This window comes from Carcharodon carcharias, chromosome 5, assembly GCF_017639515.1.
Source record: "Carcharodon carcharias isolate sCarCar2 chromosome 5, sCarCar2.pri, whole genome shotgun sequence".
In the NCBI taxonomy this organism is placed as follows: domain Eukaryota; kingdom Metazoa; phylum Chordata; class Chondrichthyes; order Lamniformes; family Lamnidae; genus Carcharodon; species Carcharodon carcharias.
The window spans coordinates 114,231,870-114,256,799 of record NC_054471.1 but is presented as its reverse complement, the minus strand read 5'-3'; the positions used below and the strand labels follow the sequence as shown (position 1 = coordinate 114,256,799).

The 24,930-nt window shown below is 41.6% G+C and overlaps 1 protein-coding gene across 4 annotated transcripts in view; it reads left to right on the top strand.

The window, feature by feature from the left end:
• The window catches only part of rcan2 (regulator of calcineurin 2), a 443,020-nt gene that overhangs the window by 265,745 nt on the left and 152,345 nt on the right, over positions 1-24,930 (top strand). The window contains exon 1 of one of the 4 annotated variants that reach the window (XM_041188426.1): positions 20,492-20,798. The exons of the other annotated variants lie outside the window; for them this stretch is intronic. Coding sequence (XP_041044360.1) covers positions 20,712-20,798 — 87 coding nt within the window. The 5' untranslated portion in view covers positions 20,492-20,711. Of the gene's footprint in view, positions 1-20,491; positions 20,799-24,930 lie in introns of those variants that run through there. 4 annotated transcript variants of the gene reach the window in all.

Here is a 24,930-nt window from a genome sequence, read left to right as displayed (position 1 = left end):
TCAAGTCATAAAGAGGAATCACTACCCTACACCAACACTGGAATAGATTATACCAGGACTGGCAGGGCTAAAAATTTTCAGAAACCTTGATGCCAGAAATGATGAGTGGAATGTGAAGCTTGATGAGGAATCTTCGCTGTTGACAACATTCAACAGACCTTTCAGATGATACAAATTCCTGTGTCTACCTTTTGGCCTTAAAGTGAGCCAGGATGTGTTTCAGCAGAAAGTAGACGAGACATACAAGGGATGCAAAGGAGCAGTTGGCATAGGTGATGAATCCAGATGTATGGTGTAGATGATAAAGATATTTTTACCATCTACATGAAGCCATGGGGAGAACCAGGAAAACTGGGATCAAGCTAAATGCAGACAAACACATTGTGAAGGTGGCAGATTGCCTGTTCTTCAGAATGGCGTACACAACTGACAGGGTCAAGCTGAGGCTTGAAAAAGTCACAGCCGTCTCTGGAATGGAAGCTCCAAGAGACAAGAAAGAGCTGAGAAGTTTCCTAGGTTTAATGCAGTACATGAGTTCTTTTATATTTCAGATGTCAAAACATACAGCAAACCTCCGAGCGCTGATGAGCGAAGATGCTTCCCAACTATGGTGAAAGTCACATGAGAGGAGATTCAACAAACTTAAAGAAGTGGAACGCAAGGAGACAGTTCTGTCATACTACAACAGAAAGAAACCTGTCACTCTGTAAGTTGGTGCTTCTACAAAAGGATTGAAAGCAATGAATACCAAATCCATGAAATGGAGACACAACATTGTACCAGCTAAGCAATACTGTGAATAATGTATTTTGAGAAAAAAATAAGAATTACGAGTTTAATTATAAAAGTTGATTGTAAATTTTCTTCAGTTTAGATGTAAAAAAGTTAATGATTGAGAGATTATGCTGATATAAAGAAGCATTTATTTGAAGAACAAGAGTGATGTTATATTGTTGTATCATTCCAAAATGATTTAGGAACTACATTCTCAACCATAGGTATATATGTATATCCAGAGTGCCACATCACTCACTACTGAACTACAGTCAGAGTACCACAACAACAGTGTACCATTCGGCAGCACATGGTGAGATCTGAAAAAGTACACTTGATGAAGTGTAGAGTAAAGGGTTAACATCAGGAGCACCTGATACTAATGTAACTACTGATGTAACTATGATGTAAGGTCACATGACTAAGAGACTTCGATCTGATAGGAAGCAGAAGTTGTTACAACCATGTGAGGGTGGGTAAATAACTCCCCCATTCTCCCACTCCAGGTCTGACCATAACAGGATTTTTTTATGAATTTAGAGATGATGTGCTTTGCCAGTAGTGGAGGAGTCCCACTATTTACTCTTTCAGATTGTAAAGAATTAATCAGACAGGTTTTCTTAGGTTAAACAAAGAACAAGATAAGTTTATTGAAACTATTTCCTGAGTTTAAAAACCTAGATAAATCACAGCCACCATTCATACATCACACACATTCGCTTTGGCCCACACACACACACTAGTACAGATGGCAGAATAAAAGGATAGCTTAAGGATTTTTTTATGGTTCATGAAGAAGATAAAACAAAGGACTATGTGGTTAGCTGTTCTTTGGCTCGTCTCAATGTGGTGATTCCATGTTACGGCTCTTCTGTTTAGTTATCTTCTTGGGTGTAGTTGTATGGAGCAGATTTCCACATTTTATGCCCAAAAGATCTCAGTTGGCAATAGATTTCTCTTCTCAGGATGGTTACTTTGCAAATCTGGGCACAACAGTTTCTACAGCCTGTTTCAATGCAGCATTCTGATCTCTTCTCTGTTTGGTAACATAGTCTCTTAAAGTATCCTGCTGGCTGTATATTCCAGAGAAATTCTATTAGTCGATGTCTGCTGCAGTCGTTGTCTTGGTGCATGTAATTGCATTTTGATGTCTCATCTCAGAAACATTTTCAAAGAGCAGAATCTTACAGCCCTTTCGCGACAGGGTGAGGCGGTAAAATGCAGCAAGCCATTTAAAATGCCATGGACTTCAGCGGGGCTGTAAAATCCTGCTGGCATAAAATTCCGCCCAAAGTTTCAGGATAATGTAAAGCTAACAGGAGATGGGGTCTTTCATGTTCCCCATGGTATTGAGTGCCTGTATTTTCATCCTACTTGGTGGAATACAGGCTGTATATTGTAGCCATCTGGCAGCCTCTATTATCTTTTAGATAGCTTCAGTTTTTAAAAAAAAATTCAGCCAGAAGAGGAAAAATCAGAAATTGCATCTTTAGAACCTTGTCACAATCTCATGTAGAGTACCGAGGTGTCTTTATTTCTGTAAAAAAACAAGAATGGTTTTTACAAATAACAGTCTATGGTAGCATTCTTAGGGTAATAGGCGAACCCCTGAACTCGATACAAAATGGAAAGCTCCAGTCCATAAGTGTGATTATTTGAACTCTGGGAAACAGAAGACATAATACCTCCATGTCCCCTTCCAAGTCACGCCTTATCCTGACCTTATTCCACTTGTCATCATTCCTTCATTGTTGTTGTCCACTCTTTTGGAATCTCCTCTCTAACTGCATATTTGGAGCACTATCAGGACAATGATTGCACTGGCTCAAGGGAAAGACTCACCACCATCTTTCTAGGCAATTTGGGGATAGATTGTAAATGCATCTTTATCAGCATGGCCCATATCCTCAAGAACAATTTTTTAAGAAGTTAATACTCAGAAATCTTAAGCCAGTTCTGAAAATTGCAATTCTTGGCACATTTTGGCCCTGAATTTCCTCAGACTTTTTTTCTGTCATGCTGCCATATCTTTGTGTTGAAATGCAGTAGCGGCTCCATTTATGTTTGTCGCCTCTGATGATCCCACGACAGCGCAGCAGTTGAAAGACTGAGGAATTCCATGGCCTATATCTTAGCCATTCACAAAGGAAGTTCAATTCACATTCAACTCCATGCCCGAACTTATAAATGTAGACCTGGGATGGAGAGAAGCTCTTTTGGCTCACCAGCAATCAATGCTAGTGAAGTTGAAGCTGTCAACAGAGTGAACAGAGATCCTTCATACTGTGGATAACATTAGTTGAAGTACGGCGATAATCTGATTCTAATATTTGAATTAAGATAAATTATGTTGCTATGAATGAAAAGCTACTTGTAATGCATGAGGATAATGTGTGACAATTGAAAACAATTGCAAAGTATGTCACAAATGGTGCAGGGCTCCACATATGAAAAATTAACCTGCATGTATGGTAACAAAGTCACAGATTGTCCAATAAAGGTAGATGATCTGGGAAATAGAGGGGTTGGAATTGCATATGAAAGAGATATGCACTTTGTTACATTCCGTGTTGAAAATTGTGGCCAGGATTTTCCCCCCTTTGGGGGGGGGGAAGTTAAAGAGTGAGTGCGTGGAGGTGCGCCTCTGATGTGCGCCCTCGATCGGGGGCGCACAGTCATTTTATGTGCGCAGGCCAATTAAGGCCCACCCAGCGTGATGTCCGCACAAAGCACGATGGTGCTCCCTGTGCATGTGCACAAAAGAGTGCACTCATCTCCCTGATGTTAAGTGCTCTCTCAGGGAGATTGGCTCTCCTGTAAAAAATATTAAAAAGTAGAAAAAAAAATTCCCTGACATGTCCCCTCATGTGACTGTCACATGAGTTGGGACATGTCCATAACTTCTAAAAACACTTTCATTAAATTTTTAAAAATCTACATGAAACCTCATCCTGCTCGTGGATGAGGTTTCATGCTTTTTCTAACGCCCGTCAGGGCTCCTGGCCTGCCCACCAACCTTAACGTTGGACGGGCAGGTCCATTAATTACTTAAATGACTCTGTCAATGGCTTCAATTGGCCATTGACAGGTCGGCAAGCATACAGCCGATTTTGCTGAGCCCCCAACTACCTGAAAATTTAAATGGGGCGCGGTGATGTTGGGAATTCTGCCGGCAAGTGGGCCCCGCCCCCCCCACTAGCCAACGGGAAAATCCTGGCCTGTGTGTTGAAAATGGTGTAAATTCATGATTAGACCTAGCAGAAGATCAGCCTTTTGCTGATATATACAGCAAATAGAGCTAGACTTTTGTACCTTCCTTATCAGCAATAATTACTTAAATCTGAATTTTTTGCTGTTCCAGGCTAAGCTGATTTAAAATACCCTAGCTAGAAATGGAACCAGAGAGAAAAGTCTGTTGCTCCAGTCGGCCCAGCTAGTTTACTGGCTGCAAGAAACTTGAATAGGTTATCCTTAGGTGGAAAGTTGATATTCCATGACTTTCAGCAGTGCCTACAAGCATGCTACATGCCTAGTATAATACATCTGTGACAAGCAACAAAGTGTCTGTGGAGGAAAGAATTCTGTTCATAAAGCATGTACTGCCATGACTGAATAGTACTGTTAACATTAAAGCAAAATACTGTGGATGCTGGAAATCTGAAATAAAAACAGACAATGCTGGAAATATACAGCAGGTCAGGTATAATCTGTGGAGATAGAAAGATAGTTAACGTTTGAGCTCGGTGACGTTTCATCAGTTCTGCTTGTAATGCATAATGCATAGGAGTGTCTCTCTCCATCGACGCTGTCAGACCCGATGAGTATTTCTCACCTTTTCTGTTTTTATTTCAGTACTGCTAACATGCTGTGTTATCCCATGTGCTATCTGCACAGGTGAGGTGTGTGTAAGTGTGGTCATTGGCACATTCCTAGCAAGAGGAGCAGCAGCAGGAGGTGAATTCCCCTCCATACAGCACAGAATTAGCTACTTCAGAGGATGGGTGGTGGGAATGGGATGAAATACTGTTAATTTGGTAAAAACGATAGCAGTAGTCTTTAGAGTGCTTGAGACAGACACTTTAGGCTGATTTTCCCCATGGGATTCGGAACTCTGCTGTCACGGTCAAATGGTCAGAAGTCTGCACTCTGTGGGGAACAGATATCTGGCTGTGATTTTCCCAGAATTGGCCAATTAATTGCCAGATGGCCAATAGGAGGCCCTCCAGTGCTGAAGAAGTTGCAGGCTGCCTTTTCAAGTACGTAAGGGAGAATGCACTCTAAGATAGAGATGCCCTCTTTCCAACAGTTTTAACATTGAGCTAAAAATTGGCCTCAACAGCTGGGACACTGTTGTGGAGGGGAAACCCCTGTACAGGGCAGTCTGTATACCTGAAGCCAGATAGGCAGGTAAGGCCTCAGAGACTTCTTGGAGCGCTCCAGTCCCACCTAGTCCCCCACTGAGAGGCTGCCTCCAGGCAGCTACACTGTTCCTTGACACCTCTGGGTTGGGTACCTCCCACTTACAAGTGGGTAGCCCTGCTGCACCACCCCCTCGCCTCCCACCCTAACATTCCCCATCCCAACTTCTAGAAAATGGTCCAGTGGCGAGATTGAGCCGGGGAACTAACACTCTGGCCAATAGCGTGAATCTACCCACTTGCCTGCCTCAGTGCTTACCCTTATCGGGGCCTAAAAATTCAGCCCTTTAATCTTCTCCAGACTTGTCTAATGAAGTAAACCATTTTGGATCTACAAGCAACAATATCTCAAAAAAGATCCAGTAACTGATGATTATGCATTAGAGGGAAGATGGTGACATAGTAGTGGTGTCACTAGGCTAGGTTTCAGAGGCCTGGGTTAATGCTCTGGAGACACGGGTTCAAATCCCACCATGGCAGCTGGTGGAATTTAAATTCAATTAATAAATCTGGAATATAAAGCTAGTCTTGCTAATGATAAGCATGAAATCATCATTGATTGTTGTAAAAACCCACCTAGTTCACTAATGTCCTTTAGGGAAGGAAATCTGCCATCCTTACCTGGTCTGGCCTACATGTGACTCCAGATCCACAGCTGGCTTTGTCAGTGACACCCACATCCCATGAAAGAATGCAGAAAAAAAAATAGATTTGCTCATGGCTCAAAGCAGAAACCTTAAGCTTTCTGACAAGTATATTGGGCAGACCTTGATATCATAGTACAAAGATGAAAATTGGGATTCACAATACTGTGACTGTAAAAGCACAACCCAATTGTGCTAACAATTGTCCAGAACCCAAACCAACCATAATCAAAATACAGTACAAGATTAAATGCAAACCTCCCACAGATCACAGATAAAGTTGGTTATTATGTAATATACGAGCAAATGAATTAGGAGCAGGAATAGGCCACTCAGCCCCTCGAGGCTGCTCCACCATTCAATAGGATGATGGCTGATCTGATTATAATCTCAACTCCACATTCCTGCCTACACCCCCAATAACCTTTCACCCCCTTGCTTATCAAGAATCTATTTACCTCTGCCTTAAAAATATTCAAAGAATCTGCTTCCACTACCTTTTGAGGAAGAGAGTTCCAAAGACTCATGATCCTCTGAGAGAAAAAAATTATCCTTATCTTGGTCTTAATTGAGTGACTCCTTATTTTTAAACTGTTAACCCTAGTTCTAGATTCTCCCACAAGAGGAAACATCCTCTCCACATCCACCCTGACAAGACCCCTCAGGATCTTATATGTTTGAATCAAGACTTAATTTAAATAGCATCTGTTATAATGCAACTAGTACCAAAAAACAATCAAGCACTGAGAATTACAGTAAGTACCTGGTTCTTTATTGTATCACAATATCTCAGCCTTACATTGGTTTTTGCTTCTTGACAGTATTGGAAGTATATTCAATGCCCAAGATCGCAGAAAAGTAACAGTGCAATATTACATTTGAGTTCATATTCAATATATCCCTGTAATGTTTCAGAATTTATATGTTCTCTAAACTCTGAATATAAAGCATTAGAGTCTTGCCCTTTTAGCAGACTGAATGCTATAGCAGAGACTTCCTCTGGGATGCTCAGTTTCTCCTCTAGTGAATTGTTGTTGGTGGTCGTTGTCATCTATTGTCATTGTGGCTGGAGCAGGTGCTAACAGTCATGCTGGAAGTGAATCTGACCTGTGAAACATTCAAAAATGGCACAACATGGGAGATCATGAACTGCAAGGTTTTTGGACACTACACTGGAGGTCTTGGTGGAGGCAGTGGAAAAGAGATGAGATGGTTTCAGCTGCGGCTCAGTTTGTAATGTTCTTGTCTCTGACTTACTCACAAAAGTTCACCACTCTTGGGCTGGAGCACAAAATTCAAAGCTGACACTCCAGTGCAGTGCATGCGCATGAGAGAGCACTTCAATCTCCCAGGGAGATTGAATCAATATTAAAATTATTAAAAGGTTTAAAAATTTATTTAAACATGTCCCCTCATGTGACATTATAAAAATTTTTTTTTATTTAATAAAAGCTTTAGGAAACCTCATCCTGCTTGTGGATGAGGTTTCCTAAAAAACATGAAGGCCACTTGGGCTTTTCGCCTGCCCGCCAACCTTAAGGTTGGATGGGCAGCATTCACAATAACCTTAATTATATCCTTAATGGCCTTAACAGGTCATTTACATATCCGCCGAATGAAACATCGCAACTCAGGTAGGCATGCCCGACGTCATCGTGCCTCATTTTATGCGTTGGCGTGTTGGGTCCACCTTCGCACACTGACTGAAAATCCTGCCCATGGTAAAAAGGAAGTAGAAGCAGATAGCCATGGAGGCCAATGCCAGGAGTTAAGCCCCGAAGACCTGGATGCAATGTCTCAAGAAGTTCAGTGACCTCGCCTGAGTGGTGAAGGTCATTGAATTCATCTTCAAATGCCCAGAATTATTGACTGAGCCAATAGCCTTAGTCACTGCTTAAGTCACCATATCCCATCACTCACCTACCGACAATCTCTATCAGTGAGTCCCCATGCCTAACATTCACATGCTTCACCTTTCTCTCACACACTTAGCACCGCTGCAAACCTCGCACCCAGATCTTGCAGATTGCACACACTATTCAACCATGAGAGTGACATCAGCCAAACAGATTGCACCACACTCACAGATACACTTCCTTCTCTCTTGCAGGACAAGGCAGCACACAATCGGAGGCAGTAAGAGCTAACTGGAGGAGGACAGGCACACCTGCATGTCCTAACCCCTATGAAGGAAAGGGTGCTGGCCATTATTAGAATTCCCATTGCTGAGGCTGTGGCCAGCAGTAGGTTTGAAACATCAAAGCTAATGGTAACCTTAAACCTAATCCTCCTTCTCACATCCCACGTCCCTCTCATCCCATTGCTGGTGAGAAAATATTATCTTAGTAGAAAACTAATGAAGAAAACAATGATTTGTAGGAACCAGCCTAAAGGTATAAATTCTTTTCATCTTATCTTTTTTCTTAGTCCAAGGAGATTGTTATTGAATTTATCTTGAAAATATGATGGGTGGGATTTTCTGGCCCGAACACCAGCGGCATAGTTGCGGTTGGAATGAAAGTCAATGGCTCTCCAAATGTTCCCATCCCGCTAGCGAAAACGCCTACCAGTGTTAGGGCCGGAAAGTCCTGGCTGGTGCCTTTTTTCTTTACTTTACTCAACAAGTACTATAATTTATAAAATGTTCTTGAGACAAAGTATAGGAACAACACATTGATATACCAAAATCTTGCATGCACAGATGGCTGAGTATAGATTCACGTCTGCAATTGACACACACTGAGCTCCTAATCTCAGCAGGGCTCATCAAGTGGAAATACATTTATTGGCAGTGGGGGAGGGGGAGGGGGGGGGGGGTGGGGGGTGTGGCAGTGGGGGTGGGGGTGGTTACATTCCCTTTAACAGGGAGAAAATGCTAATGGAAAGAAACACCCAAGCCTGCTGTTGAACGTCTGATATGCAAGACCACTGATGGTGGATCAGGCTTGGAGCAGGCTGCTTTAGCCCACCTTAGTCTGGGAACAATGTATGCTGTAGCACACATCAAGCTGTCAGAAAAAAATAACTGAATGTAGAGCAAAAATATTCTGAGGTTTACTGCTCAGCATCAGAAGTTTTCAGGAAATCATCTCTTTCAATAGGATTTGAGTAATGTATGCATGAGGAAGGCAATAATGACCCATAGGTCTCAATAGGGTAACTACTTTCACTTGGTACGCCAAATTATTGTGATGAATTGAAACCAATCATTGAGAGTAGAATGACTAAAGGTAAGTGGTCCTTTAATGCAGGGAGCTGTCAATAACGCTTACACAATTACTTTGTTATTTTGGGGGTGTTTTTATTGGAGATGCATATTTGATGGAACTCTCAGTGACATATTACTCATAAAAGAATCAGATAGAGAAAGCAGACTCCTTCCAATCCTGTAGATGTTGTTAGATTCTTTATTGGCCTGTCATGAAGGTGCAGTTAGCCCACTGTTGGTACTAGGCCTTGCGCAGCAGCAGAGGAAAATTGTCCGGGGAATACTGTACATCCATCTGAAGCCGACCCAATTTCTGTCCATTAAATTAAATGGATGGAAAATTGAACCCGATTCAACATGTGAGCAATTTGGAAACATCATAGAGTTTTACTAGTGCAAACTATAAATAGTTAGCTTGACTAAGGGCTCAACAAAATGGTTATATTTAAAATACAGAACTGTATAGAAGTAAGTTATTATAAAGCACTGTTGAGTTTTGTGGTATTCAGTTCTGTTGTTTAACTAGATCTCCCCATTGCACATTCCTTTCTAGATTATGCACAAAACCTGGTTTGAAGCCAAGCCTATTCTGCATTTTCTGCATTACTGTTCAACTGTTTACTTTTCTAAGTACAGCACACAATAGTGATAATTACCACATGTCCTGATCCTTCTATTAAATCCTTTTTTATGTAGTGGAATCTTGATGTTACACTCAGAAAGGATTGAAAATGTTGCTTGCAACTAGATTTTTTTACACATATAAAATAGTACTGAGTCAGGGAGAGACAGTTGCTAAGGATTGGCTTATGTCAAAAAATTTCCAAGAATCTGTTTCTATCCAGTTTATATTTAAATGGATTTGACATTTCTGTCCAACAATGTTCCGGAATTCTTTATTTTGTGACCCTCAACATTATAAACTTACATGAAATTATTTCTTTAGATAAGATATGATTGAGGAAAGGTCTTTGTGTTCTGAAACGATTATATCATTGGATTCTGTAAGAGTAAAATTCTGCCCTTCACAAATTTTAATGAAATTATAGACATGAATAAAAAGTTGTTTAACCTCTTCATACTCTGGTCAACTTTGGTGCTAAAATAATTAAAGGCAAAAATTTCACCACTTATATTCCTCTAAATTATTGTGATTCTGTGAAAACATCATGTATAATTGTTGTGATTAGCTGCTCTGGCGGTTCAGTTGACAATGCACTGAATGGTTTTTGCTGAGTTATCCAATCTTGGCTATGTCAAATACTCCACTTGTCCTCTGCAGAACAGGACAGGGACAAGCAAAGCATTGATCATGGTTCACTATCTGCATCATTAGCTAATTGTATAGGCATACACAGGCTTCATGTGAGGGAAAGCATACACCTGGTTTGCCAACATTTAAGGCCCTATAACTATGGGTAGGAGTCATTCATGCGGCAATTCACTCCTGATCATAGCAGAGTAAGGCTAGGGGGATTCTAACCTCCAACCTCATCTGGGTAGGCCTCATTGTTCTTCTGCCCAGAACCAGCAGGAAATGGTAGCTGCCCAGTGGCATTCTCCCCCATATAGATTGGACAAGTAAAATTGGCAAGGGAATGTAAGACGGCAGGAGGCCACTGCTGGGAGTGAAGAAATCGACCCTGGCATTCAGGAACGCAATTGGAAGGGGGTTTGGGAGGGCTCCATAGCCTGGAATGCTGGGCTGGGGGAACTGCATCCAGTTCCTCTTAATGTTAGGTTGGGTCGAGGTCTTCAGAGCTTGATCTGCATATGTAAAAAATTCTGCTGTCTTCCGGCGAGTTTCCCTCTTCCCTACTCAGGACAGTTAAAAATCACAACCCATAGGAAGACAATGGGTAGAATTTCCCCCTTCGTGGATTGAGTGTGGTGGCGGGCGGGAAAAGTGGCTTTCCCCCCACCAACCGCAATGGCATGTTTTCACACTTGATTGCCTGCCTCTTGCTTCATTAAATATGCATCAGTTGGAAATACACCGTTTAGTCAGCAGACGGCTTGTGATTTGCCTGCTCTACCATGACCTCAGCAGATCCTTGTTCCATACGTCATATTTAAATCACAGCTGCGCATAGATTTTTCAATGTCTGCAGCCCAGGGCTACTCCAGGCAAGAGATGGCCCCCAAAAGCAGGAAGTGTGCAGCCCCCAAGTTTAGTGTTGCCTGGCTGGGTCACCTTCTGAACACTGTCGAGGTCCGCCGTGACCTTCTCCACCCTCAGGGTGACAGGCGGAGGTTCAACAAGGACACTAACATGGCTTGGGAGGAGGTGTCTGTAGTGGTGACCGCTACCTCAGCCTACAGAAGAATATTGATACTGTGCCACAAATGGATGAATGATCTCATGCTGCACACAGCCACGGTAAGTTAACCTTCTCATTCCTCTCAGCTCACACTCTCATAAGCCCCTCACACTGAGGTCCCTCCCTTTGCAGCACACCAAGGTTAACACTGGTAGGATGGCATCCGCCTTGGAGATCTTGGTCCAGGACATAGTGCCTGTGCAGTTGTGTGAGTTGCACTCCATCGGTGTAGGCATTAGTGGCATCTACCAGTGGCTATGCAAGAGGGGGCCAGGGCACCTAGATCTCACTCCAGGTGCCCTTTCTCCTCAAAGAGTCAGCCAAAGGGCCCTCGGGCAGCAAAAGGGATAAGGACCAGCATCTGGATACCCCAAGGCCATCCATCCAAGTGACTCTCGGAGTGTCCAGCCAATCCAAATCCCCTCTGCCTGTCACCCCATTACCTCCAGCTCCAAAGGCTGAAGAGGATGCACCTATCCCACAGCAGGAGACCCAAAGTAGACCAGGGCCCTCTAAGTCTTGGCCTTCCAAAGGACGCCAGCTAAAGTCATCACAGACAAGGGGGCGTAGCAGTCAGCAGGCTGCCTCCACCTCTGCGGTGGATGTTGGGAATGCACCAAGACGTAGTGGTAGGGTTTGGAAGATCAAGAAATATCAGGAGCACAACGGTGGCATGAGTGTTCACTGTATGTATATACTTTCCACCAATGTAAATAGAATTGCACCCATTCCACATCTCATCTTGTGTATGCAACCTCTGTGTGCTGAGTTGTGTTGTTTTTGATCAGATGTCACACCACGATCTCTCCCCCCACTTATCACAGATTTTGCATCATGTGCCTCTGGTCAATGTTGTGTGCAGCCATGTCATCACAGCGTGTGTCCCTTCATTACCAACATCAGTGATGCTTCACCCTCAATGTAAAGTGTGCTTGCGCAAGGCATCTCGTGGACATGCAGTGCATGTTCAAGTGATGTTCACTCTTGGCTGTGTAAGATGGAGGCTCGTGTAGCCCCCAACTCGTCTGTATTGTGGAAAGGTGAAGATGTAGTGCAGAAGGAGAGATGTAGGTGTGCATGGAGAATGATAATCTTTCCTTGAACTTCATCCATGAGGGGCTGCAATCTGTAGGCCAATGCTCAGAGGTCGTGTGCGCTCCTGGCAGCCTTTCACGTTGTCGAATCTACAGGTGTACATTGCGAAGCTGACTAATGAGTGTGTGCACCTTCCCGCCTCAATGTGCCGGTGCTCTGTTCCTCGTGGGCACAATTTTGACAGGCTCAAAGCTACAGCTTTAACTGTTTTGGACCTTGGAATTGTCTGCATAGCGCCACAAGGCTATTATCAAAAAGAAGGGATGCAGCACAGCCTATTCATTCTGCTTAGCCTCCCCTCCCCTAAACTTTCGCCAAGCTCAGTATTGCTACATCCTTATGGAGATATGTTGCAGTCAATGGAACTGTTGAACATGGTCTCAATGCTCATATGTTATCTTACTGGGAAGACAGTGTTCAGGACAGAAATGGGTTGGAGCTAGGATGTAATGCAGCTGATGTGTGCTCTTTATTATCAACGAAGCCGTACCTTGAGGACTCCATGGTGTGTCTGCATTTTTGGGGTTGTAAGGGTCAGGGCTGACCATTATGAGAAACTGGTGGTATCAAAAAGGAGGCTTTTTCATGTCTGTCAGGCAAATATGTGAAGATGGTCATCATGAAGTGATCTATGTCCATTGAAAGGTCAGGTTAACTGGAGCTCAGCATCCCTACCTGAGAGTGGAGGATCTCAGTGTATTGGGGATTAAGGGAATGCTCAGGACTGAGTGCTCTGAACAACATTAAGATCTGTTGAATGTCCTCACCTGCCTTGGCCCAAGTCTAGCCTCACAGTTTCACCATTGAAGTGATACATAGGGCTTTTTTCCATTGCTGGAAATGGATCTACTTGAGGTGCTTTGTCAGACTGAAGGTATACTGCCATGAGTCCACTGAGGACTGCAGTGCAACTCCTGCCTCCTGTAGGCTGCCTTAGTGACTGGGTTGTTGGAGAGATGCTTGAAGATGCTGCACCTTCTGTCCTGTGATGCCAGAACGACCACCTGCAGTTGGTACTTCGTCTCAGCAAGGACACATGTCCCCGAGGCTTCATCATCCTTTAAAGTGTAAAGGATGGTGAGCAGAATGTGTAAATACTCAATCTCAGACTGAAGAGGATGGTTGAGAAGACTAGCCACGCTGGTGATGATGTGTGCCCATCATGGAGGGCATTGGTCCGACAGGATAATCACTGGTATTCATCATCATCCTCCTGGAATCTGGTGGCTATGAGAGCCTCACATGAACACCTGCCTCGTCTGGCCCCTGCTATGGCTTCTTCCCCTGCAACCTCAGCTTCCTCGACTACATCACCCTCACCTCTCTCAATGTCCCGCCTGTCGTAGGAGATGTGCAGCTCCTCCATCTCAACATCTGGCAAGTCCTCCGTCCTTTGCAGCGCCAGGTTGTGCAGGGTGCAGAAAACCATGATGATCCATGAGACCCTCTGGGGGGTGTGCTGGAGTGCTCCGCCAGATCTGTCAAAGCATCGGAATCGCATCTTCAAGATGCCAATGGTCTGCTGTACCAAGGTTTGTGTGGTGAATTGAGCATCGTTGTACCTTCTCTCAGCTGAAGTTTATGGCTGTCAGAGAGATATCTTCGGCCACATCCTCACTGAGGAGCCAACCTTGGATGTTGTGTGGTCCCTCAAAGAGGTCCGGGATCTGCAATCTGCTCAGGATATAGGAATCATGGCAGATTCCTGGGTATCTCACACAAACGTGCATGATGTGTTTCTGGTAGTGGCAGACCAGCTGCACAGTGAGTGAGTGGAAACCTTTCCTGTTGATGTGTTGCATTGTCTGTTGCCAGGGAGCTGTTATAGCCACGAGTGCAGTCAATGGCACCCTGCACCTGTGGAAATCCGGAAAGAGCAGCAAAGGCCACTGCTGTGGCTGCCTGGCTAGCTTGATCTCTAGCCAAGTGCATGTAAGTGTGGGCCTTGGCAAAGAGGGCATCCGTCACCTCCCGTATGAACTTGTGGGTGGAAGCTTGAGAGATGCTGCAGAGGTCCCCAGTGGAGCGTTGGAAAGAGCCACTCATGTAGAAGTTAAAAGTGGTGGTGACTTTCAGAGCCACTGACAAAGGACGTCCTCCCAGTCCCCACGGCATCAACTCATAGGGAATGTGGAAAGTGTGAGCACCTGATCCCCAGACTTGTGGAGGTATCAATGACACTGTCTCTCGCTCATCTGCAAGAAAGACATACGCCTTCTGTACACTCTCGGTCTTCAGAGGCGCCGATGTGCAGCATTCCTGTGAGCCCCATCTTCTGAGTCTGCAGGGGGCCCTACCGCCCCTTCCTCATCAGGGTGAAGCTTCTCCCTTTGGTTAGCCTGAGACCACCATAGCACTCTTCTCCGCCTTTCCTCCTGCCTGCAAATGATGATGCTGGCAACATTAAATGCACCCTCCATCTTCCTGAAGGTTTCTTCTCTGCCTGAGCATCAGCCTCCAAAGTTTCTCTTCCTGTCGCTGACTAGTGAGTGACTGTGGGTTCAAGGGCTTGGTTACAATCTAGGCACCAATTAGCCAATACAATCCTGGCCATCACAAAGACCGCTCTCAGTGTGACAGAATGCTTCCCCTCCCCCGTCCCCATTTCAATAGACCTATTGCAATGAGATGGATTTGGCCAAGCGCTTGGATGTCCTACATTTATTTGAGGCAATAAATTACTTATTCAGTGGGCTCTGTGACTATGTCCTTTGGAATATACATGAAGGCACATGCTCTGTGAGGGGGGCCTTTGGGGGGCCTGGGAGTTCCCATCTCTGAACCTGGCAGCTGCAAGAGGCTTCTCCTGTCTGTCCAGATGCCCACTTGCATTTGGAGTCATTATCATACTGGGGACGTGCCACAAATCGTACAGTGGGTTATTGCAGGGAGATCAATGATTGGAACACATTGGAATTAAGCTTGTGTGAATGCAATTTTACATTGAAGGCTCCAGATTGCCTCTATAGTTATTGAGTCTCTCCTCACATGTCTTAACTGTGCATTCCTCCTCCCCAGTGCTGTGATCCACTTCTCCCAGAAGCCCTAACACCCTCCCCAGCAGCTTTTTCTTAGTTTCACTTTCTGCTGCGCCATTGCCTGAGGTTCCAAGATGGTGGTCCTCTGGTTTTATTTCCAGACCAGCTTCGATCCTCCCTGTGTGGCTATGGAAATCCCTCCCATCGTCCTGTAGAAGCATAACATTCAGGTTTCCCTCCCTCCAATTACTCTCAGTCCTCCTCCTGTAATCCTTGATCCCTTGTTGGTTCCCTCATCACCTGTCGTAGGCTCAGTCTGGTAGATATGTCACTCAGCACTCAGCCAGCTTGGTCAGCAGTGGTGCTACTGAGCCACTCTTGGTGATGGACATTGAAGTCAAGGTGAAGTCACGGTTACAAGATGACCAAGGTTGGGAAATAGATATTGCAGGATACACAACATTTTGAAAAAACAGGCAGAATGGAAAAGGAGGAGTGTTAGCCCTATAGTGAAGGATGACACAATGATATTAGTGAGGAAGGATCTTAGCTCAGAAGGTCAGGAAGTAGAATCAATATCCACCGGCGGGATGAGGTTTCCTGAAGCTTTTATAAAATAAATAAATAAAATGTCCACACTGTCACATGAGGGGACATGTTTAAATAAATTTTTACTTCATTTATTAAAATGTTTTATAATCTATTCAATCTCTCTGAGGCTGCTCTGCGAAAGGGTGCAGGTCCCAATTCTCCCTTCTCCCCTCGCTGGCACAGGTAGCGCTGAGCGTTACTGGTTATGTGTTACGCTGAGCGGGCCTTAATTGGCCCGCCCATGTAAAATGGCGGTGCGAAGTTGATCGCCAGTGGAGATCGGCTCTGCGCCCACCCCTGCCTGCTCCCACCCAGCCTACATGCCATAGGAAAAATTCTCCCCCATATAGATTGGACAAGTAAAATTGGCAAAGGTGGTTGGTTTCCTGGAGCAATACATTGTGGAACTGACTAGGGATAAAGCTGTTTTAGATGTAGTAGAGCGCAGTGAGGTAGAGTTGGTTAGTAATCTCATAGTAAAAGATCCACTAGGAAATATTGATCATAATACAGTTGAATTCCATATTAAATTTGAAAGCAACATACTCCAATCCCAAACAAGAATCTTAAACTTAAACAAAGCCAATTTAATAGAAATGTGGGGTGTAGCTGGCTAAGGTTGATTGGATAAATAGACTAAAAAGTATTGCAGTGAATAAACAGTAGGAAACAGTTAAAGAGGCAACTCACAATGTTAAACAAAATTAAAAACAAAAATTCAGCAAGAACGATCCATCCCTGTCTTATGAAGGAAGTTATGGATAGTATTAAATTAAAGGAAGAGGCTTATACTGTTGCAAAGAATAGTAGTAAGTCTGAGGATTGGGAATGTTCGTGAAACTAGCAAAGGGCCACCAAAAAGTTGATTAAAAGGGAAAATATAGAATACGACAGTAAACTAGCCAGGAATTAAAAAAGATATTAAAAGCTTTTACAAGTACATAAAAAAGGATGAGAGTAGTTAAAAACATGTTCGTCGCTTAAAGATAGAGAGGAGAAATTATTATGGGAAATGATTAAATGGCAGAGACATTGAAGAAATATTTTGTGTCTTTCTTCACTGCAGAAGGTACAAGTTACAAACCAGAAAAGTACAAGTTACAAACCAGAAAAAGAAGTTAACCTAGGGATAACAAGAGTGAGGAAATTAAGTATATTAATATTACCAGAGAAAAAGTACTGGACTAAGGGGCTAAAATCTGAAAAATCCCCAGAACCTGATGATCTATATCCTAGGGTTCTAAAAGAGATAACTGCAGAGATAATTGATGTGCTGGCTATGATTTTCCAACATTCCCTAGATTCTAGAATGGTCCCAGCAGATTGGAAGTTAACAAATGTAACACTGCTTTTCAAGAAAGGAGGGAGAGAAAAAGTAGGGAACTATAGAACATTTAGCCTGACATCAGTTATCAGGAAATGCTGGAATTCATTATTAAGAAAATTTTAACAATGCAGTTAGAAAACTATTGTATGATCAGACAAAGTCAACATGGTTTTACGAAAGGGAAATTGTGTTTGGTAAACTTATTAGAGATTTTTGAGGATATGATTAATCAGGTAGATAAAGGGGAAAATTATGTAGTATACTTGGATTTCCAAAAGGCATTTGATAAGGTGCCACACAAAAGGTTAATACACAAGAATAAGGGCTCATGGTGTTGGGGGCAATATGTTAACATGGATAGAGGATTGGTTAATGATCAGGAAGCATAAATTAGGGACAAACATGGCATTTTTAAGTTGGAGGTTGTAATCAGTGGAGTGCTTCAAGGATTAATGTTGGGGCCTTAACTATTTACAATCTATATTAATGGCTTACACAAAAAGGCACAAAGTACTGTACCCATGTTTGCTGACAATACAAAGCTAGGTGAGAATGTAAGCTGTGAGGGGGCCACAAAGAGGCTGCAAAGTGATATAGATAGGATAAGTGAGTGGGAAACAAGATGGAGTATAATTGGGGAGATGTGAGGTTATTCATTTTGGTAATAAAAGTAGAAAAAGAGAATATTTTTTAAAAGGCATGTAACTTGTAAATATTGATGCTCAGAAGGGCTTGAGTAAACTTACACAGGGAATACAAAAAGTTAGTATGCAGGTACAACAAGCAATTAGAAAGGCAAATGACATGTTGGCCATTATTGTAAGGAGATTGGAGTACAAGAATAAAGAAGTCTTGCTGCAATTGTATGGAGCTTTGTTGAGACCACACCTGGAGTACTGTGTGCAGTTTTGGTCTCCCTATTTAAGGAAGGATATGGGCCATATGGTCTATTCCTGCTCCTATCTCTTATGTTCTTATGTGCTAAGTCCCCAACCCAGAGTACATTCTGTACCCTTGCTATCTTCAGTGTTTCTTCCAAGTGGTGTTCAACATGGAAGAATACTGATTCATTAGCTGAGGGGGAATGGTAGGTGGCAATCAGCAGGAGATCTGTTTGACCTGAAGCCATGAGACTTTAGGGGATCTAGAAACAATGTTAAGGACTCCCATGGCCACTCCCTTCTGACTGTATATCACTGTACTGGTGGGTCTGTTGAACAGAACACACCCAGGAATGGTGGTGCGGCGTCTGTGATATTGGCTGTAAAATATGACTCAGTGACTATGACTATGTCAGACTGTTGCCTGATGAATCTGTGGGAAAGGTCTCCCAATTTTCTCAGATGTTAGTGAGGAGGAGTTTTCAGGGTCGACTGGATCTTATCATTTCCAGTGCCTAGGTCGACGGCAGGTGGACTGTCCGGTTCTATTGTTATTTAACTTTTCTGTACTGATTTGATACAACTGAATAGCTTGCTAGGCCATTTCAGAGGGCAGTTAAGAGTCAACCACATAGATGGGATAGTCTGAAGTCACATTTGGACCAGACCAGGTAGAGGGTGGCAGATTTTCTTCCCTAAAGGACGTTAGTGAACCAGATGGTTTTTTAAGGATCATCCAGTAGTTTATGATCATTATTGCTGATGCTGGCTTTTTATTCTAGATATTAGTTGCAGAAATAGATTGCCATGATTCCCTACAGTAAAATATTTTGGGGACGTGCTAATATTGTGAAAGGTGATAAGAAGAAGATCTAGTTGGAAAAATTGTCAGAAAAGCAGGTATTGTGGTTACATGCCAGACACTGAATTACATTCTTACAACTAATGTCAGTTATATTATTTAATAAATCAGTCACTGAACAGTGTTATGTGTAGATTTGTGTTGCACAGTAGATGACTGTAACATCTAGGGTCAGAAATTTCCTTGGATGTTCCTACTCCACCACTGTAACTTTGGCAAAAGTATGGCAGAAACCCAGTTACAGTGGCAGAGCAGGAAAGATCTCAAGGAAATTCATGGCCTAGATATTTGTGATGCTGCTAATATGGCAGCCCAGTTAAATCCAATCCCCAAAGGGTTTACGTTCATCTTTTGCTGGCGTCATTTCTGTCAATTTGCATCATGGCACACACATTTAATCACCAAAGATGAAAGAGAAAATGTACACTCATGCTGAAAGATTTACGTCAGGCATCGTGATCAGATGCCAAAGCCTTGTTGGAAAATTATGTTCAGTTAAATTATCAACATTGAAGTGTGCTGTAAGGATCATAAAATAGTGTCTTTTTTGATAAAGTATGTTGGGGTAAAGGTTGACCCTTGTGTTAACATCTTGATGATTTATTGTGGAAAATCAGGGTGAAGGAAGATTGGAAAAAATGGTTCAAAATAGCTTGAGCTGATTGTTTTCAGACATCAGCATTTAACTGCGGATGCTCTTGGCCTGAGCATTCATCCGTCTCAGGAACACAAAGGCTAGTTAGCCTGGGAGCAAATGATGTTTGTTCCTGGTGCATTGTGAGCGCTGGGTGCAGAGCCTATGCAAGCAAAGGCTTTTCTAAATAAAGTGTTCTTTTCCAGAAATATAGCCCCGGTCTTCTAGTTCTTATATAAAGAAGTAGTATCAAATCATCAAGAATGTCCACTCGCTACAAATTTACACAATCAGAAGAACATAATGAAATCAGGTAGAGCCACTTTTATTTACCAGAGTAAATTTCATAGCAACTGAGCTTTTGTTCCTCTCATAACGGCTGTGATTTTACAGAAAACTATTCTTGTGTTTTGGGAATCAGCCAATGAGAATTACACATTTTAGGGCAAAAAGTGCTCCAAGTATCAAAATTTTATATTTTAAATTAAATGCCATCTATTTCATATATTAAAGGAGAAATGCTATAACAATTTTTTTGTGTGTGATTGTAAGCATTTCAGTGGCACGTTAACAGTAGATGTGAATCAGAGCCTGCACTGTGGCAGACAGCACTGTTTTGATGGATAGGCCTAACTCAGGTTTAGCACATAATCATGTTCAGTTTGCTTCACTGAACAGCCTCAAGATAAAAGACTTAAAAAAAAGATTTGGCTGATGTCAGTCTTGCAGTGATGTCATCAGCGAGAGAGGGTGTTCAGTCCTCTTTCTGCTGCAGTAGACAGAGCAAGAGCTCGGAGGAATAATCAGCTACTTATTGGCTGAGAGGCAGCAGCACCTTTGCTTGAAGCTACAAAGCTTCAAGTAGTAGTAGAGTTTTGTGGTTTATTTTTTGATGCAGCTTGCCCAGTCTGTTAGTTTGTAAAGTGTACTTTACAAAACAAAGAAGTTATAGTCAGTGCAGGTTTGGTGAGTGGGAGGATGCCAGCCCTTAACATGGACTGTGAGCTTTCTACACTGCTTGCCTGTCTGGTTGATGTGGAAGTTTTTACCAGTCAAGAGATTAAGGTATACTGTTTAATATTCCTTTACTTTGTCAGCTATTTCTAAATGTTTAGACTACATATTTAATATGATATTTATGCTTCTTTTGGACTGAATGCAGCTGTGTAACTGTATCACAATCTTGTGTACAATATGCTTTAAATAGTGCAGGAATAATGAAGAGTTTTTTTTCGTTTGAAGCAGTAACTAATTGTACAGTATGTTTAAAATTTTGCTTCTACTTTCCTGGAGGCAAATGTACTTCGTAAAATAATAAATTATGATTAGATCTTTTAATGTAGGTTAACTCTTCTTTTTACTCTATATTCTCTTGACAAGAAGTTCGGTTATTTCCTCATGCAACTAAAGATGGATGTTCCAATTCTTCCCAATTCTTAAAATAATTACATCCTTTAACGTCTGGTTTGGCTAAAACTATCCCTTTGCTGTTCCTCTGAATTTATTTGATATCGGATTTATTTTGATGAAGATTAAAAAGGAGTCTGGTTAGACTGCATCAGTAGCATAGGAACAAAGTCAAAGAGGAATTTGAACAAGCTTGGAATGAAAGAAACAAAAAATATTAATACCACATACCCTTACCTAACATTACAGAACCCTTGTATGTGTGTTAACACTGTAAACGCAGGGGCAGCTTTGCATTGCTTATTTAATTCAGTTAGGAACAAGTTTTATTTTTTCATTCCTCATATCACTACTTATATCATTCTTTATATCACTACTTCTATTTCACTGTGTTCTGTATAAACCACTGAGATGTGAAAGCAAATCTAAAATAATACTTCAAAAGGATTATTTTACTAATTCCACTGTATTGAGTTAAAATGGAACAAACACCACATATTGTCTATAACTATAATGATTCATCATCAATTCATTTATTGTACTTTTTAGAATATATACAATATGTATAGATCGTCAAGGCCATCTGTTTTCCATTACCTAATTTTGCCTGCTGGTCCTCTTAAAAGATTATTATCTATAACATGATATTAGAGCACATTGGGTTTCACAAAGTTATGGCACAGCCATTTCATCATGGAACTAGGGCCTCTCTTAAATGATTTCTTGGTGAACATGTGTCCAAAGCAAAAAAAAGACTGTTGATGATTTATTATTTTCATACAGGTAGGCCATGAATGAATTGTGGGTGTGTGAAATGGCAATCTCACATTGGTGCAGTTAGGGAGTATTGTCCTGAAATTATGATACATTGTCGAGTCAGTGTGAATGAAGCACTAGCAGCATAATAAAATATTCAAGTCTATAGCATAGTGTTTATCACAACTAACTTCTAATTCAACAAGTTTCAACATTAGAATATCCCATCTGAGACCCTGGTTCTGCTTAAAGGAAAACCTAAGTACTTCATTGTTGGTAAAGCACTCTGGGACATCTTGAGGTAGTTAAAGATGCTGTATAAATGTAAGTCTTTCTTTTAGCTTCATGTTTTGCTTAAGTTAGTCCTACTACAAAAATTGTTCTCAGTCTGAGCTATGAAAAGCAATACAATATTGAAATAAATATCTAAGACAAGGAGCATCAAATTTATGGAAAATAATGCACTTATCACATTAGGGAATATAACTCACTCAGTTTTATCACTCCCCAAAGAGTTCCATCTGTTATTAACCTATGTTAATATTGTGTGTGTGTGTGTACCCAAGTACTATTTATAATGTATGAAAATGATTTCAAAACAGTTTCCAGAGAACAATCTTCATTTCATCTTTGTTTTGCATTGTTATACTTTTATTTCCTTTTAAAATTTACTGTCAGCCTTTTTACAAAGCATAATCTTGAAAGATATTGGGGGAATCAAGGCCCCAACTTTCCTTCTGTCAGATGTTAAGCATATTTTCTGTCAGATTTATAATTTTGGCTTGTCTTTGGATTTCAGTGTAAGTAGTTGTGGAAGAAAGTAGGCACAATTTTTCAATAACTCCCATCTTTTCTGCGTGGTTCCTGCATGAAAATACAGCAGGGCAAAATTATTAACCAAGAGACCAGCACAGATTAGCATTGTGTCAGGAAAACAATGCTTTCTCTTTAGTATGTGGAAAATATGGAGCAAACTTAACTATCTTAACTAACAGTTATTTTAAGAGTGGAATATTTCAAAACCTTTGTTCCTCTTTGTTAGGCAGGGCCAGTAGCATATAGGCAGGACTTCATTCTGATTTTCAGCTTGCCAGACCAAAAAAAATTACTTCAAAAAGATTATTTTTCAAATCAGCACTTCACAATAATAAACTTCTGTTAATTTAACAACACAAATAAATGAATGAAAAGGGGGAAAATATATTGTTCATTGCCCTATCAATAACTTTACTACGATACACTGCAATATCCTGATGAACACTGAGAAACAGACTCAACTAATCAGTTTTCACTGGTTGAATTACAGAGCTGACTAGCGCCTTCATTGTTTCTGTTTTCTATCAGGTGGCCTAAGAATCATTCTTTTGAACAAAGGAATGGTCCAATTAAAAATAAATATATCAATTTTGGGAGGATGTTCGAACATTCTGAACACCTTCTGCTTACGTTACTGGGCAGAATGTGAAGAAAATAACCATGTAAAGTCCACAGGACCTACAGATGAAGAAGTACCAAAGAAGTTTTCCTTTTGGAAATTTTCAGAAAGTTTTTTTTTCTCCCTCTCATCACAATTCACAGCCAAACAATTCTAAGTATCTGAACATTTTAATACTCCTAGAAATGCTACAGCACCTCTCAGAAGTACATTTGACAAAGATGTACTGATCTATACTGTGTTTTGGGTTCTGAAAGATTGTTCTGGCATTATTTCAAAATTCAGTTTCTTTGTACTGAAAACTAGGAGATTGAAGCAAACAAAAGCAGTTGCTAAATTGGAAGAATTTTCTGCTTTCATTTTGTGCCTGAACAAACAACAATACAATGGACAACAGCACCATGGCATTAACAAAGCAGTGTTATTTTGTAGACAGATTGCACAGGTAGTTACGATTGAATGAATACTAATGGGCTGATTTACATATATTTACAAAATGCGCTCATACCAGTACTGCCGGAATCACAACAGAATGACCTTATGCTGCAAAAGCATTAAGGGACCATTCCTCACAATTTCTCCCTACCTAGACTTTGAAACTGAATATCTTTCAAAAAAAATTAGATCTATAGCACAAAGCCACTCAGAGGTCATTATCTAATGATTAATGAGTAAGAGTTAGGGTAAGTTTTTAAAAAAAATTTTATTCAAACTACTGATGGTCTTCCCATGGTTTTGTCCTTGGAAAATCAGGACATTTTTGTTAACGTTTATTAGTGATGCTGTAGGTATAAGCACGGAGACCTACAATGTCTTGAGCTTATGACTCTCCATCTAGTGGTACAAGCTTGCAGTCCCAGGTGTGACACGTGTCACACATGAATGGTGATGCCCAAATAAGGGGTGTACAGCAAACATATCAAACTATTACAGATCCATATATGTGAGATTGTGTAAGGTAACAGCTTGACTGTCATTAATGCCATAGATTTGTGTCCTTTGTGCTTTAAAAATGTTATTTGGAATTAGGTATTGGTGCTGTAGGCACCACATTAATTATTGTCTTTATGTTCTGTCACATTCATTGAAGAAATGCTGCACTGTTCTCAACACGCAAAATTGAAGTGTAGCACCAAACTTAGGGATCAACAAATAGTTCCCAACACCATTTAATGACATTCTGACAAAAAGGCTTTTCCAAGGAGGGACAAATGGAGCCATTTGCAACATACTGTTAGGCAAGTGTAGAAGTTTGACGAAATGATGTTCATACTAAACAATTACACCCCCATGATACTGCCCGACTATTGTTGAGGCTGAGTGAATTATTTATAACTGTGCTTTGTGGCGCTTTCTATTTATTTTATTGATTGATTTGTTCAGTCCGGTAAGCAGTACGGGGTAGGTCAATATGTGCCAAATCTTTGTGCTGCATTGCCTGTGTACTTTCAAATCCATATGGGGTAAAGTTTTTTTGGAATCCATTTGTGGGTCCGGAATTGGCACACACCCAAACAAGGATGCTTGAGGTTGGCTTAATATTGGGCCTTGGCCTCATCTGAGTAATGTTGTTAAGCAGCTAGAACCTGTCACACCTTC